Source organism: Eucyclogobius newberryi, unplaced genomic scaffold (assembly GCF_026437365.1).
Source record: "Eucyclogobius newberryi isolate DKJ021-1_F unplaced genomic scaffold, fEucNew1.0.hap1 SCAF_17, whole genome shotgun sequence".
NCBI classification, from domain to species: Eukaryota; Metazoa; Chordata; class Actinopteri; order Gobiiformes; family Gobiidae; genus Eucyclogobius; species Eucyclogobius newberryi.
Window position 1 is genome coordinate 25,430,096 of NW_027315801.1, and position 14,495 is coordinate 25,444,590.

Here is a 14,495-nt window from a genome sequence, read left to right on the forward strand (position 1 = left end):
TGTCAAAAACTACCCTCAAAGTTGCTTTTATTATAAAGGCTTTGTTTCTATGTAGTACCACTCAAACTTTTCAGGCTTTTTCAGTTTTTTTCTTTTCAGTTTTTTTTTAAATTTCAAGTTGCAAACTTTTTCAAATCTGGTTTAATAGTTTACTATGCCTTTTGATCCAATCTCACTAGGCTGTTGTCAATTAAAAATTGACTAAATACAGAAACTAGTTACAAAGTAAGGGAAAACTTTTTAGTGCACTAATCTAATGCATTACGATTTAAAATTTTGTAAATTACTGTTAACCTACCTGGTCTTTTCTCATCCAAAATATTTGTTAAACAGTAAAAAAAAAAAGAAAAAAAAAAGATGGACTGTACCATTTGTTTAAAATTAGATTAAATACAGAAAAGTTGAATAAGTAGACCTAATTAGTAATCTTAGAACATAATCAGAGTATCAGACTTTGGGGCGTAATCATAGTCAGAAATCAGAAACGTTCTGTTTAACAAAACGTTCCTATTATAAAGTATTGAGTACTACCTAAAGTGGGCTAATAAGAAGAACATCTTCATGATCTCTGTATATGGTGAGATTCTGTTTCTGATTACAAGTCAGCCACAAACACCAACAGCTTGGTAAACTGCAGGAATGCGGCGCGGCCACTAGATGTCAGTATTGTATTACTGCTCAGGCAAACAGCTCAGAAGAAGAAAAAGTCCATCCCAGCCCCAAACAGCTAGCTTATTTTAGCTCGGCTGTGCATTTGTCCTGTTATTTAAGTACACTTTAGTAAAGTCTTTGTACAATGACAGATAGGCCTGTTCACCATCGGCTTCATTACAACTAGGTGCATAAACAAGAAACAGGTAGGTGTCAGCTTTGGCCATTATATTCACCTTGTGAGTTAGCTTTAGCTAGCTCAACATAACAAGAATGTTATACCCATGTCCTTTAAACTTAATCTACACTATTTGTATTGATTGTCAAATGGCCAAGAACATATATAATAGCCCGCTGTATAATATTATAAAACATGTGTATTAATGAACAATATTTTGCACATTGCTACGGTTAACTTGTCTGTTACTTGTCATAAAACGATTACCTTCTGTAGGATTAGGCTCACAACTCCCTCTCTAGTGATGATTTACATCGTGAGGATATTTGTCAGTAAATTATAATTTATTTATTAATAATTGATTCATTATTAGTTGTCCAGATGGTGATCATGTCGGGAACAGCCACTGTGCTGCAGCAGTTTGTTGGTGGACTAAAGAGTCGAAATGAAGACACCAGGGCCAAATCTGCCAAAGACCTGCAACATTATGTGACCACGGAGCTCAGAGAGGTATGTCAGCCATGCACCAACACTCACCATTATGTATGAGAACAGAGGTACTATGCACCAACACTCACCATTATGTATGAGAACAGAGGTACTATGCACCAACACTCACCAACATGTATGAGAACTGAGGTACTATGCACCAACACTCAACAACATATATGAACAGAGGTACTATGCACCAACACTCAACAACATATATGAACAGAGGTACTATGCACCAACACTCACCAACATGTATGAGAACAGAGCACCAACACTGGGCTTGTTGTGAGTATATACAACAAAGGTTTTAATATAGGCTGTCCTGTGTAAAATATAAAGAAAGGATGTAAAGGGATGCCGTCGACCTACGTTTGTTAGCGCACATGCCTGCAGAAATGTAATTTATTTTTTACGTTATGTTAAACTGTTTCTGTTTCTATTGTAGTTGAGCCAAGATGAAGCCACTACCTTCTACGATGAGTTGAATCATCACATTTTTGAGCTGGTCTCTAGTTCTGATGTCAACGAGAAGAAAGGAGGAATTCTTGCCATTGGTAAGCTCTTGGCACTAGTCTTGTCAATATGTTGCAATTTAAAAGTTTATGGCACTAATTCGTTTGAGTTTGGCTAGTTTGCAGGCCGTAGTAATGACATAGCAGCGCTTAGGACTCTTTAGCAGTGAAAAAGGTGTACTATTATATTACAAAGAGACTGCACCAAGTGGACATAGTGTCTGTCTACCACAGTTTGTTTGTACTATGTGGCGCTTCGCCCATTCATCTTAAACGTCTTTTATACGGTTTGCCTATTTTTGGACAATTTCAACAAGAACCATCCCAGATTTGATTGGAGCACTGCTATACTATGTTTAAATCTGGCTTTTCCCAGTTGAAATAATAACTAGCTTAGTTCAACTGAGTTAAAACATTACCATGAAGCATTTAACAAGTATTTTTTAACAATTCTGATTGTGTAAATATAATATTTCTTGTTTTTACAGTAAGCCTAATTGGAGTTGAGGGAGGCAATGCCACTAGGATCAGCCGCTTTGCCAACTACCTGCGGAACCTGCTGCCCTCTAGTGACCCTGTGGTGATGGAGATGGCCTCTAAAGCTATGGGGCACCTGTCAATGGCAGGGGACACCTTCACTGCTGAGTATGTGGAGTTTGAAGTGAAGAGGGCTCTCGAGTGGCTGGGAGCAGACAGGAATGAGGGCAGGCGCCATGCTTCTGTACGTAACCCAATTATTTGTTGTAATATCAACATGACTTCTTGTCTGTGTTTGTTGTGTATCTTAACATGAGAACTCTGTAGAAATTTAGAGTAGGCAGATAAGTGTAATGATCAGTGTGATGGTTCAAATTGTCTATAAAATCAGATAAGGTATGCATATATTAAGAATGTATTAATAACATTAAAATAAATTTGAAAAGTGCATGAATAGTATTGGTTGAATAATTGTTAACGTGGCAGATGTTAAGTGTTCATAAGTCCAATGGCAGAAGGAAATAAACTGTTCTTGTGGCAGGGGTTCTGGTCCGGACGAACCGTAGCCTCCTGCCTGAGGGAAACGGTTCAAATAGTCCATATCCAGGGTGAGAAGGGTCGGCTGTGATGATATGTACTGATATTAGAATGTACATTTGTCTTTCAGGTGTTGGTGTTGAGAGAGCTGGCTGTGAGCGCTCCCACCTTCTTCTTTCAACAAGTGCAGCCGTTCTTCGACAACATCTTCTACGCAGTGTGGGACCAGAAGCAGGCCATCCGAGAAGGGGCCGTGTCTGCACTCAGAGCCTGTCTCATCCTCACCACGCAAAGGGAGACCAAGGAGATGCAGAAACCACAGTGGTATAAAGTATGTCACCAATGTATATCTAACCTTGTTCTTTTATCTTCGTACATGTGATACAAAAGTGTTTTCCCTCTCCACAGCAAACGTTTGAGGAGGCAGAGAAGGGTTTTGATGAAACATTGGCCAAAGAGAAAGGGATGAATCGTGATGACAGGGTCCATGGTGCTCTTCTGATTCTGAATGAGCTTGTCCGGATCAGCAGCATGGAGGGAGAGGTAAGACTCAATTACATGCATTACGTTGGGCTATTCAATTATAATTTTTTATAATGATGATTACAAATATTTTCTTTAATCAATTGCAATAAGAGATGTAATCAAAAGAGCAATATGGATGCTTGTTTTGCTCCTCAAAACTTGGGATAAAAGCCACCTGCCTACTGATAATAGCTTTAACTTTAAAAAAGAAATGTTTCAAAGGTGATTACTTCTAAAATTCATGGTTATTGTTATGAGTTATGTTCCAAAATAATTGTGATTATATATTTTTTCCATTATCAAGCAATACATCTTCAGTATAAAATGTTGCCCAATAAATTTGATGATATTACTGTTTTTATAACTTTAGTAATTCACTTCTGTAACGTTAAACAGCGCATGAGGGAGGAGATGGAAGAAATCACCCAACAGCAGCTTGTCCATGATAAGTACTGCAAAGAGATGATGGGTTTTGGGGCCAAGCCACGCCACATCACACCGTTCACCAGTTTCCAGTCTGTTCAGCCGCAGCAATCCAATGCGCTTCTGGGTCTACTGGGGTACAACACTCCTCAGGGCTTTCTGAGCTTTGGAGCCACACCAGCCCCTGCCAAGAGCTCCCTGGTGGAGAGCAGATACTGCAGAGAGCTCATGGAGGAGAGATTTGACCAGGTATTGTGGACTGCAAACAATCACTAACAAATGACAACTTTGGGCGTGCTTGTTTGTTAATCACTTTATTTAAATCAGCAATTTATACAAAGTATTGACAACAATCTTTGACAGGGATTTTTGTGTTATTAATGATTAGATGCTGAGGTCTATCTTTGTTGAAAGAAAAACATGTTGATTTGAGGTTTTGCTGTCAGTTGTTCCTTTTTTATACTTAATGTGCAATACAAAACATATGAGTTTGGTTCGGTTCAATCAAACTTGAGTTTGGAGCACCTGCAAGATCAGTTTGTTTGGGCTGGTGTGAAAGAGGACCAGTTTGGTCCGGACTAAAGAACCGTACTGAGATCCAGGTTTGGAGGTGGTCTCGGTACAGTTCCAAGTGGACTTCAGGACTATGTAGTTTTTCAAAAACGTGCACACAATGGCACTTTGTACATTTGTGGAAGAGAAAGAGAACTGTGCTGAACACTGGATTTAACACAATTTGAATTGTTTGGCTTCATCTACTGTTGTGACGTTTCGACCAATCAAGTTTTTGTTTTTGTAACGTCCCGACAACTTTCGGCGAGAGCTTTTTCAGACGAGGCTTGTTTAAGCAGAGCAAGGGGCTGAAGGCAGCTGAAGGCGGCTGAAGGCGGCTGAAGGCCCTATAATACCAGTGCCCCAACCCCTGTAATATTGTGAGATCACGACGAGATCTTTAGAGCTGTTGTACGATACAGACAGCATGAGTAATATATGATGTTGATTTGCTCAAAGTAATTTTCACAATAGGCAAAGCTTACAAAGGGCGGAGATTTTGGCTGCTTAAACAAGCCTATTGATTCATGTGAAGAACTCAATTCAGAGTGAGACTCCGATCAATCTGCCGTGAGCCAGTTTAGGTGAGAACGCCAACTGTACCAACTGAAACAATGTTACAACCTTTTGTCCCAAAACAGGTTTGAAAGCACCGTAACACGTATTTTCTTCTTTTGAAAAAACAAAATAAAATTAGGCAATTTTACATTTCACAATTTTACATTTACAATTTCTGCCATACAATAAACATAACGGTGAATTTACCTTATGTTTCAACCAGGTGTGTCGATGGGTGCTAAAGTACAGGACCAGCAAAAACCCTCTCATCCAGATGACAATTCTCAACCTGCTCCCACGCCTAGCTGCTTTTCAGTCAAACACATTCACAGGTAGGGTTCAGTGTTGTTTTAAAGTGTTTGCTGTCAGTGGCAGCAACAAATATATATATATATTTTTTTAAATATTATGATATTTAAATATTGTGAATGTGCAGACCAGTACCTGTCAGACACTATGGGCTACCTGCTGGCCTGTCTTAAGAAGGAGAAGGAGAGGACGGCTGCGTTTCAGGCCCTGGGGCTTCTGGTAGTGGCTGTGAGGGCAGACATCCAGCCTTACCTGTCTAAGATCCTGGAGATCATCAAGGCGGCACTGCCTCCTAAAGACTTTGCTCACAAGTCAGTACAGAAATTATTCTGTTGACAATATCGAAGACGATCCTTTCTTGATTGATTGATTTTTGTGTGCAGAAGGCAGAAAACTATGCAGGTAGATGCAACAGTTTTTACTTGCATAAGCATGCTGTCCAGAGCCATGGGACCAAGTATACAACCAGAAATTAAGGAGCTGCTAGAGCCCATGCTCGCTGTAGGACTGAGGTAAATGGGAATATACAACTTTGTACTTTTCATATTAAATGCAAATGTTAAGTAATATTTTGTCTTAAGTTTAGGGAAACAAAATAGCACTTAATTACTTGTTTTTCCAGCCCTGCCTTGACTGCAGTGTTGTACGACCTCAGCCGTCAGATCCCTCAGCTAAAGAAAGACATCCAGGATGGTCTGCTGAAGATGCTGTCGCTGGTTCTGATGCACAAACCGCTGCGCCACCCTGGCATGCCCAAAGGCCTGGCCCACCAACTGGCCTCCCCGAGTCTCACAAATATACCTGAGGCTAGTGATGTGGGTAGTATTACTCTAGCCCTGCGTACTCTTGGCAGCTTTGAATTTGAGGGTAAGTTATGCTATAAATTAAACGATGAATAAAAGGACTTACATGATAAATTTACTTTTTTGTGCTTTTAACCATTTTATAACCATGTTCCTTCATCAAAGAGTTGTATTTTGCATAATTATTATTTAATTTATCTTATTCACAAGACCGTCTCGGTCTGAGTCTCACAAATCACTAAAAGGTAGAAATTCAAAATATTTTTTGGGACCGTAGGCATAAGATAGGACAGCTGAGCATGAAATGCGGATGAGAGAGGACATGCAGTGAATACCGGTCGTGGAGCCTTGCAGGTGTGCTGCCATCTTTACAACTCGACCACAGGGCAGCACACAGTTTTTATAACAATAACATAACATTTTTCAGAACAATTCAAGTCTCCGGGGAGTAATGGGTTCACCTCAAAGTGATACAAAACTCCAAAAGAAACACTTTTAACTGGACACTCAGAAAGATGGAAAGAAGCCATCATATCTCATATGATCTCATATAATACTTATAATAAGGAAAGAACCAATTTGATTGTGAACCATCGCGATTCTGAATGTGGACTTTAGTATATATACCTGATGATTATTTCCAAACGAATGGAAGAAATGCTTCCAAATTTAAGCCACAATGATCAGACAGGATTTTATTAACTAATGACAAACCCAAGACAACATCACGATCTTTACACATAATGAACCATATACAAAACCAACAAAACAATGGTGTAATTGAGTTTTTCCCCATTGATTTGATTGATTTTTGTTTCTATACAGATTTGTTTAGTATACAGTGTCTCTGGATGTTGCACGTGTAATCTGACTTCATTCGGATGAAAAACCTAGTTATTTAAAAAAAAAAAAAAAGTCAACGTTTCTGCGGCATTTTGATCCATTTGATGATGCCCTGTGTATGATAAAAATTATCCAATGTAATGCTTGCCTTGTCTCATGGAGCTCTATCATTGTTCCCAATGTGCCAAGGCCAAAATGTAAACGTCCCATTGCCCATAGGGGCCCGGTTCTGGTTGGCGCTGTTGAGTCTGGTCCGGTTGGACATTCTAGTGATGCCTGTTCAATGGCATGTACACTGTGGATGCAGCTCTTTGGAACATATTCTTGGTGGCGGGGGAAAAGATATTGTGATGGAAATTCGAAAAATGGAAAGGATCACATTCTGACTTAATTTGGCATTCTGACATTTATTTTGAACTTAATATGCCTTAATTATCTTTTGATGCCCCTTACTGCCTTTTTTGTTTTATAGTTTTGTTTCCTACTCTTGGGTCGTGTTCTGTTCTTTCTCTTTTTTGTGTTTATTTGTTCAATGTTTTATTTTTAAAGACTGAAACATAAAACTATTATTAAAAAATAAATAAAAGGTTAGATAGTCATCATCAGACAGAACGATTCAGAGCGTTTCTTTTTTGTTTTGGTTCATCTCCACTGCCTCCAGTAGATGGCGTGCTGACACCAAATGTCAATATGCAGAGCGCATCTGACGGAACAAGATGTGTGTTCTCTACATTGGCATTATTTTAAATTCTTAACCATAAAACACCACAGCAAAAGTCCCCAAAACAATGATGACAGTACAAACAATGCATGCAATATTATGTGTCCTTTAATATCTGTCAAACTTAGCATGTTTTCTGCAAAAGTGTTGTTCAAATCTGACTTTTTTCCCCCAAAGGACACTCCCTGACACAGTTTGTCCGACACTGTGCTGACCACTTCCTGAATAGTGAACACAAGGAGATCAGGATGGAAGCTGCACGGACCTGCTCCCGCCTCCTCACGCCATCCATCCACCTCATCAGTGGCCATGTTGTCAGTCAGACCACGGTCCAGGTGGTGGCGGATGTGCTCAGTAAACTGCTGGTTGTCGGCATTACGGACCCAGGTAACACTACAAATTATACACACAACATGTCCCACCCTTATCCACGGGTTTCATGCTTGAATCATTTATCTAGATCCAGATATTCGTTATTGCGTCCTGGCTTCCCTCGATGAGCGTTTCGATGCACACCTTGCCCAGGCTGAAAACTTGCAGGCTCTGTTCGTGGCGCTGAATGATGAGGTGTTTGAGATCAGAGAACTGGCTATTTGCACAATTGGACGCCTCAGCAGCATGAACCCAGCATTTGTCATGCCCTTTCTACGCAAGATGCTCATACAGGTATAAAATGCTTTATGGCTGTTATGCACACTATTAATGTCATTTTATCCCGTATCACAGTATATTTAAAGATTTGACTTGCATATAAATGGCAGTTGGTTGTGCCTGGTTTGCCAAATTATTTGATTATGACATTTTAAAAACATTGTTATCCTGTCACATTTCTTGTTTATTTAGTTGCACTACTATTGTTTATATTAAAGGCGGTATGGACGATTTTTCGGCGATTTGAGAACGCATGCGGAAGTGCGCATGCGCACTCCCCCATGCGGTCTGATACAACACACACGTGCGTTTGTTTATTAGCGCAACGGAGCGCATCGCATCGCTCGTCTCCCGTAGATTTCTGTCCACTTCTGAGTCAGCTCGAACTGTCTTTCTCTGTCTTCATTTTGCCCCGTACACTGAGGGAACTATATTATGATAGATCCATGCGCTTAGGCACGCGGAAACGTGGGGACGAGCCTGACGCGGCTGCAGGTGAGCGGTAGGTGCGTTTTATGATTGATACGTGGCAGGACAAATGATTTATCCACGCAACGAGGAAATATGATAAAAAAAATTGATGAAAAAAATCGTCCATACCACCTTTAAGTCCTGCAGAGGGCAGCAAAGACCTCTGCCAGTATCTCATGCAGTTATGGTGCACATTTATTTGACATACATTTAATATAAATCATGTGTTTTTGCTTCAGATTTTGACCGAGCTGGAGCACAGTGGCGTTGGTAGAAACAAAGAGCAGAGTGCGAGGATGCTTGGCCACTTGGTGTCAAACGCTCCACGCCTCATACGACCATACATGGAGCCCATCTTAAAGGTTTAAAAGAAATACATACTGTATCAGCCATCTATACTGTTGTAAACCATGGTCTGACTTACTTTCCCCTTTTGAATCCCACAGGCTCTCATTTTGAAACTGAAAGACCCAGATCCAAATCCTGCTGTGGTCATAAGTGTTCTTGCCACTATTGGCGAACTGGCCCAGGTAAATAAAAGAAAAGTTTTTCCATTTCGAAACATGCCAATTGTTTTGTTTTGTTTATATGTCAGTAGAATGTTTTATCCTGTGCTAATCACTAAGAAAATAAAGTCAGAAAAGTGAATTAGAACGCAAGCAGAGGTTGATAGTAGTTGTTATTTAGCCTTCAAAGTTCAAATAGAACAAAATATTTTCCTACACTAGAGTGTAATGGATGTGATTGTGGATCCATTGTAAAAATTTGGTTCTCTCGTCAGGTGAGTGGTCTGGAAATGCGGAAGTGGATGGATGAGCTGTTTCCCATCATCATGGATATGCTCCAGGATTCCTCCTCACTGGCCAAGAGACAGGTATCATGAGATCACATTTATTTTCTCCACTTGTTTTTAAGGAGAAAGTTGGAAGGGAATTTAGAAAACGAATGATAGAAAAAGTAACTCTCGTCTCTCCTCCAGGTGGCACTGTGGACCCTGGGCCAGCAGGTTGCTAGCACAGGCTATGTAGTGGAGCCCTACCGCAAGTACCCTTCACTTCTGGAGGTTCTGCTCAACTTCCTCAAAACTGAACAGAACCAGGGCATCCGCAGAGAGGTACGGTAACAGCCATTCCCCCCGTCATTACATACAATAATACTGCAAAGTTTAAAATACCCTGATTTGACATGAGAATACTATTGCCTATGACTACACAACTCGCTTTTTCCATATTGTTGTGGAACTCTTTCCAAAGTCATTACATAAGTGATAATGGTCTTTCCCAGCCTGCTACAATACTTAAAGTTAAAGGGAGCAATGCTGTTACATGTTGGGAAGTTTTTGGCTCTGGCAACTTGCAGACAAGCATATACTATAAAATCTGTGCAGTTTAAACCCCAGAAGGCTTATTACACAGTTACAGCTCTGCATTAAGTCTGGGTTACTTTTTACGCAATGTCACTTCCTTTCAGTCTACAAATATTTTCTGCTAAAAAGGTATTAGTGTTTTTAACTGTCCATTCATTATGATCACAACTGGAATGTATACTTGTATAAAATGCTGCAAAGCTAATCTTGTCATATTCATTGACAAGAAGCCAAGAAGCGTAATGTTTGTTAATGCAGATTCACACCAGGGAAAATATATATAACGGTATCATGAGTTGCAATTGAATTGTTTACATGCACTATTTGCCAAGTTGCCAACACAAGTACAACGGACACAATGCACAAATGTGTGTCCTAGGTCGTCCTCAATCTTTTTTTTTAAACATAGTTGATAAAGTTTATGAATAAATAAATAAATGAGATATAAAGGACATTCATTTAACATGTCATTGTTTGAACAAACCATTTAAATATGGTCTTGATTTTACGCTGCTCACACTGAATACAAACATAAAAACATGATGTAAAAATGGGCACATCTGTTATTGAACAAGATGTTTGTGCTGCATTGTTAATATTCCATTGTTTCAGGCCATCCGTGTGTTGGGCCTTCTCGGTGCCCTGGACCCCTACAAGCATAAGGTCAACATTGGCATGATTGACCAGTCCCGAGATGCTTCTGCCGTTAGTCTTTCCGAGTCCAAGTCCAGTCAGGATTCTGGTAAGTTTTTCCTCAGCACCTGGAAGGCAACAGTTTACTGTCAAACACTCAAATAAAGTTCCCAACAAAGTTATGGTTGGTTGTTTTAATGGTATACTAGCTCAGAGTCGGCAAAGGAACAAGTTCTCCAGTTCCAGTGGTTATTTCTGCTGAATCATTCTGCTCAATTAGATACAAAATGATATGACCTTAAGGTACAGCTTATCAAAAGCCTAAACGCGGCCTTACATGAAATTGTGATATAAAATGTAAATTACATGTTGATGTCATGTAAGTTCAAGCTGAAGGATTTTTCGTTCTCTTCAGAAAATGGGCTTTTTCAAAATAAACTGAATAAATAACTTCTGGCCTACTTCAGTTTATAGAGACGCATTGTAAAATTAAATGCACTTACGGTAATTAAACAACTATCATATGATAATATAATTTATTAATGTGGGTCCACATTACATTCAACTGAAGCCTGAACAAAACTTGGAACGCTGTCAGTATGGTGTTTCTTTTATTTTTTATTTTTAAAGATTTTTTTGGCCCGAAGACTTTATTAGACAGGAAAGGACAGTGTGTTATGGGGGATGAGAGAGAAGGGAGGACATGCAGTAAATTGTTGGACTCACGACACTGCGGCCGGCTGCACTGGAGCCTGGCATACGTGTGCTGTGCCTGAACCACTCCACCACCGGGCAGCACAGTCAGTATGGTGATTCATATAAAATGTCATCTTCATAAGAAATCAAATTCCCTGTTGCTACAGAACGGTGTTGGATGACTCAGTGATTTTTGTCCAATTTGTCTTTTGTTCCAAAATGACCACCCCTGAGTTACAACCTTCTTTTCAATTTTAAAAACGGCTTATTTTGGCTTCTTCCCAATCCTGCCTGAGCAGAGAGATTTCTCACTATCACCTTTGGATTAGATATGAATGAATAAAACCACCGGCAAAATACAACTTCAGTGGTTTAATTTTGTAATCATTAGCAGTTATTTAGAGTTTTTCAGAGTCATTTAAAATGTATTAGGGAAACGTTGCTCTCACTGCTTATAATTTGCATTTGCATTTTTTGGTTTTGTTTAGCTGTGGGGTCACTTCAGCTTCCTCCTATTGCCCTAAATGTATTTAAAGTATTTATTTAAATATACATAACTTGACACAAATTTCAAAACCTTTCCTAATGCTACACTGTAACCAACAAACCAATTATGGTAGAAGAACAAAATAACTAGCCCTGTGGCAGAATGGCTTGCTTTCTCGTCTCACAGCAAGAAGGTTCTGGGTCCATCATTAACAATAAAGTACAACTTACCTTACCTGGTGGAAAAGATAATGTTGCATTGTTTAAATTGTATCATTAGGAGTAATTAGGAGTTTCTGAGACAAAATGGGGAATAAAAACTGCTGAATGAAACTTGGACTTTTTGTTAAAAGTATTAGCAGTTTGTTCTCAGTGGCTTGTGACCAGATGTGGAGGTTGTATATCTCATAATACATTCACAGTTTTCCCAGGGATATTGTCTACAGCTTGAATAGTTTTATTATGTTTGGGGCCATTGACTAACCCTGTCTCCTCACCTGACATGAACCACCACCATTCACTTTTTCCAAAACAAAGACTGTATTACTACAGTGCTTAGCTGTACTGCTGCCTCATATTTGGCTGTCACAATACTACTTTGCCATTTTCGAACACACCGTTTATCAAATGCGCTTGAGGGCAATCGAAATAAAGTACATTTATGTTTGCGGGCCCATTGCCAGTCTGTTGTGGCAACAGGGAGAGGACAACTGGAGCGGCTGAAACTGTACCCTCTCAGCAGGCCTGTGAAAAGTTGAATACCAGACGTCTGTCTTTTAAGAACACTTGTAAAACTCGGTTACTCCGCAAAAAATCGACTCACCCCGCTTGCCCCGTAATTGAATGTAATTAATGTTTTCAGAAGACATGGTATGTGATTTTAAGGGGTATTCTTTGGGAGTTTGTAGTCCAGCTTGGAGATCTTTTAAGGAATATTGAGTTAATTTACTGCCTACAGTCTTGAGGTGTAGCATTAGGTGTAGCATAATCCACCATAAGAATATATATAGAAATGTATGTAGAAATGCAAACAAACCGAACACGACTAGAAAGTAAAAGACGATATCTGAAAAGAAAAGGAAAAGAAAAAGTTCAAACAAAATAATATAACAGAAAATAAAATGCCAGTCAAGACATTAATTTTCCCATCTGTCCCAATGTCTGATAAATTTGTAGAAATCATAGTTTCACAAATAAAAAGGATACAGAGTGTCAAGTGGGTGCTTATGTGTCCAAAATATAGATTTTAAAAAGATGATCAAAACAAGCGCTCAATTGTTTACGTTGGATTGGAAGTTCTTTACCTTAATTGACCTTCCGCGGTACTTTTTGCACATTATTGAAGTAATGTCACAATACTAACATTTCTTGATTTTAATTTTAAGGACAAAGCTTACTACTCATACTAATTTCGATAATAACAATGTTAAGAAAAAATAAAACATTGTAATTTTCAAAACAAAATAATACTGGTACTGATATAGATGAAGACCATTATAAAGCTATTCATGAAAGCTTTGTTTTTGAAAGCGTGAAGTGGTTAAAGTAGCAGCACATATGCCAAGCTCCACGCCGCAGTGTTGAGGGTTTGAATCACAAATATTTCATCCCACAGCTCAGTGTTTTCAGGAAACTACTGTTTAAGTGTACAGTTTACAGTAGACTTAAAATCCAATATGACTTCAACACAAAGTCCATTGTATCATTAGGTAGGTTTTTTTTCACAGATAATTAATGTATTATTAATTCACCAACCCTGAAAGAAATACGCTGATACATCACTTACCTCCTCCTTACTTCTAAATTCTAATGTCTGGTCCCCACTCTGTAATTAGGATTATTTATGTTGCATGGCACAAGAACTGGTACTATGTTTTGGAAAATGGAATTGCGTTTCATTATTATCTCATCTAATGATGTATTTTCTTTTTTGTCTTGGAATTGTTCTTGTTCTGACTTCTGCACAACAGGCAGACATTGTAACAAATGTTTAGTCCTGCCCAGATGAATGAGCACATACTGTAACAGTATTTAGTTCTTTCTGGCAAATACTATTCTTTTCCTCTGTTGGTACTGGCATTTTAACAAAGGCATAAGACACAGCTAGCAATTACTGCAATCAAGCTTCATTTTATTTTAAAAAGACATTTACTGTTAAGGAGCTGAGTGAAAAGGGTAGCCAGCAGCAACAAGTCTGTGATTATTTTTACAGCGCCAAACATGTGTGCTAACATCAGAGACTTTAAAGTTGAGATGAAATAACTTAAATGTATTCAAACTCGCATGCAGGAGAAATATGACTAGCCATGATTCACAAAAACACAAGGCTGATTATATTACTTTTTAGTTGGAGTGTATTTTTAGTATTATAATAAGCATTGACGGGTGGAACACATAAACTTAAATGCTAAAATAATATAGCAATGGCAATGTTAAGGAACAAATCACCAAAATGTGACAGTGACATACTTTAATGTACATTGACTGTAAAAGGCCATGTCAGTAACAGTAGGACTTTTAAATTGATGTTTTTAACGTTGATGGTCATTAACCCAGTCTGCATTAAGAAAAGATTAAAGAAGTTTCTGAACTTTCAGTTCATCTCCAATTC

At 38.8% G+C, this 14,495-nt stretch overlaps 1 protein-coding gene across 1 annotated transcript in view; it reads left to right on the forward strand.

Moving 5' to 3' along the window:
• The first annotated feature begins 700 nt into the window (after nt 1-700).
• The window catches only part of mtor (mechanistic target of rapamycin kinase), a 76,241-nt gene continuing 62,446 nt past the window's right edge, over nt 701-14,495 (forward strand). Inside the window, exons 1-18 of the mRNA XM_072449612.1 lie at nt 701-863; nt 1,203-1,339; nt 1,767-1,875; nt 2,322-2,554; nt 2,978-3,178; nt 3,256-3,390; nt 3,769-4,044; nt 5,129-5,237; nt 5,342-5,525; nt 5,598-5,726; nt 5,837-6,081; nt 7,759-7,968; nt 8,042-8,247; nt 8,943-9,065; nt 9,150-9,233; nt 9,485-9,577; nt 9,683-9,817; nt 10,682-10,811. Of these exons, the coding sequence (XP_072305713.1) occupies nt 1,211-1,339; nt 1,767-1,875; nt 2,322-2,554; nt 2,978-3,178; nt 3,256-3,390; nt 3,769-4,044; nt 5,129-5,237; nt 5,342-5,525; nt 5,598-5,726; nt 5,837-6,081; nt 7,759-7,968; nt 8,042-8,247; nt 8,943-9,065; nt 9,150-9,233; nt 9,485-9,577; nt 9,683-9,817; nt 10,682-10,811 (2,731 nt within the window). The 5' untranslated portion in view covers nt 701-863; nt 1,203-1,210. The remainder of the gene's footprint in view (nt 864-1,202; nt 1,340-1,766; nt 1,876-2,321; nt 2,555-2,977; nt 3,179-3,255; nt 3,391-3,768; nt 4,045-5,128; nt 5,238-5,341; nt 5,526-5,597; nt 5,727-5,836; nt 6,082-7,758; nt 7,969-8,041; nt 8,248-8,942; nt 9,066-9,149; nt 9,234-9,484; nt 9,578-9,682; nt 9,818-10,681; nt 10,812-14,495) is intronic.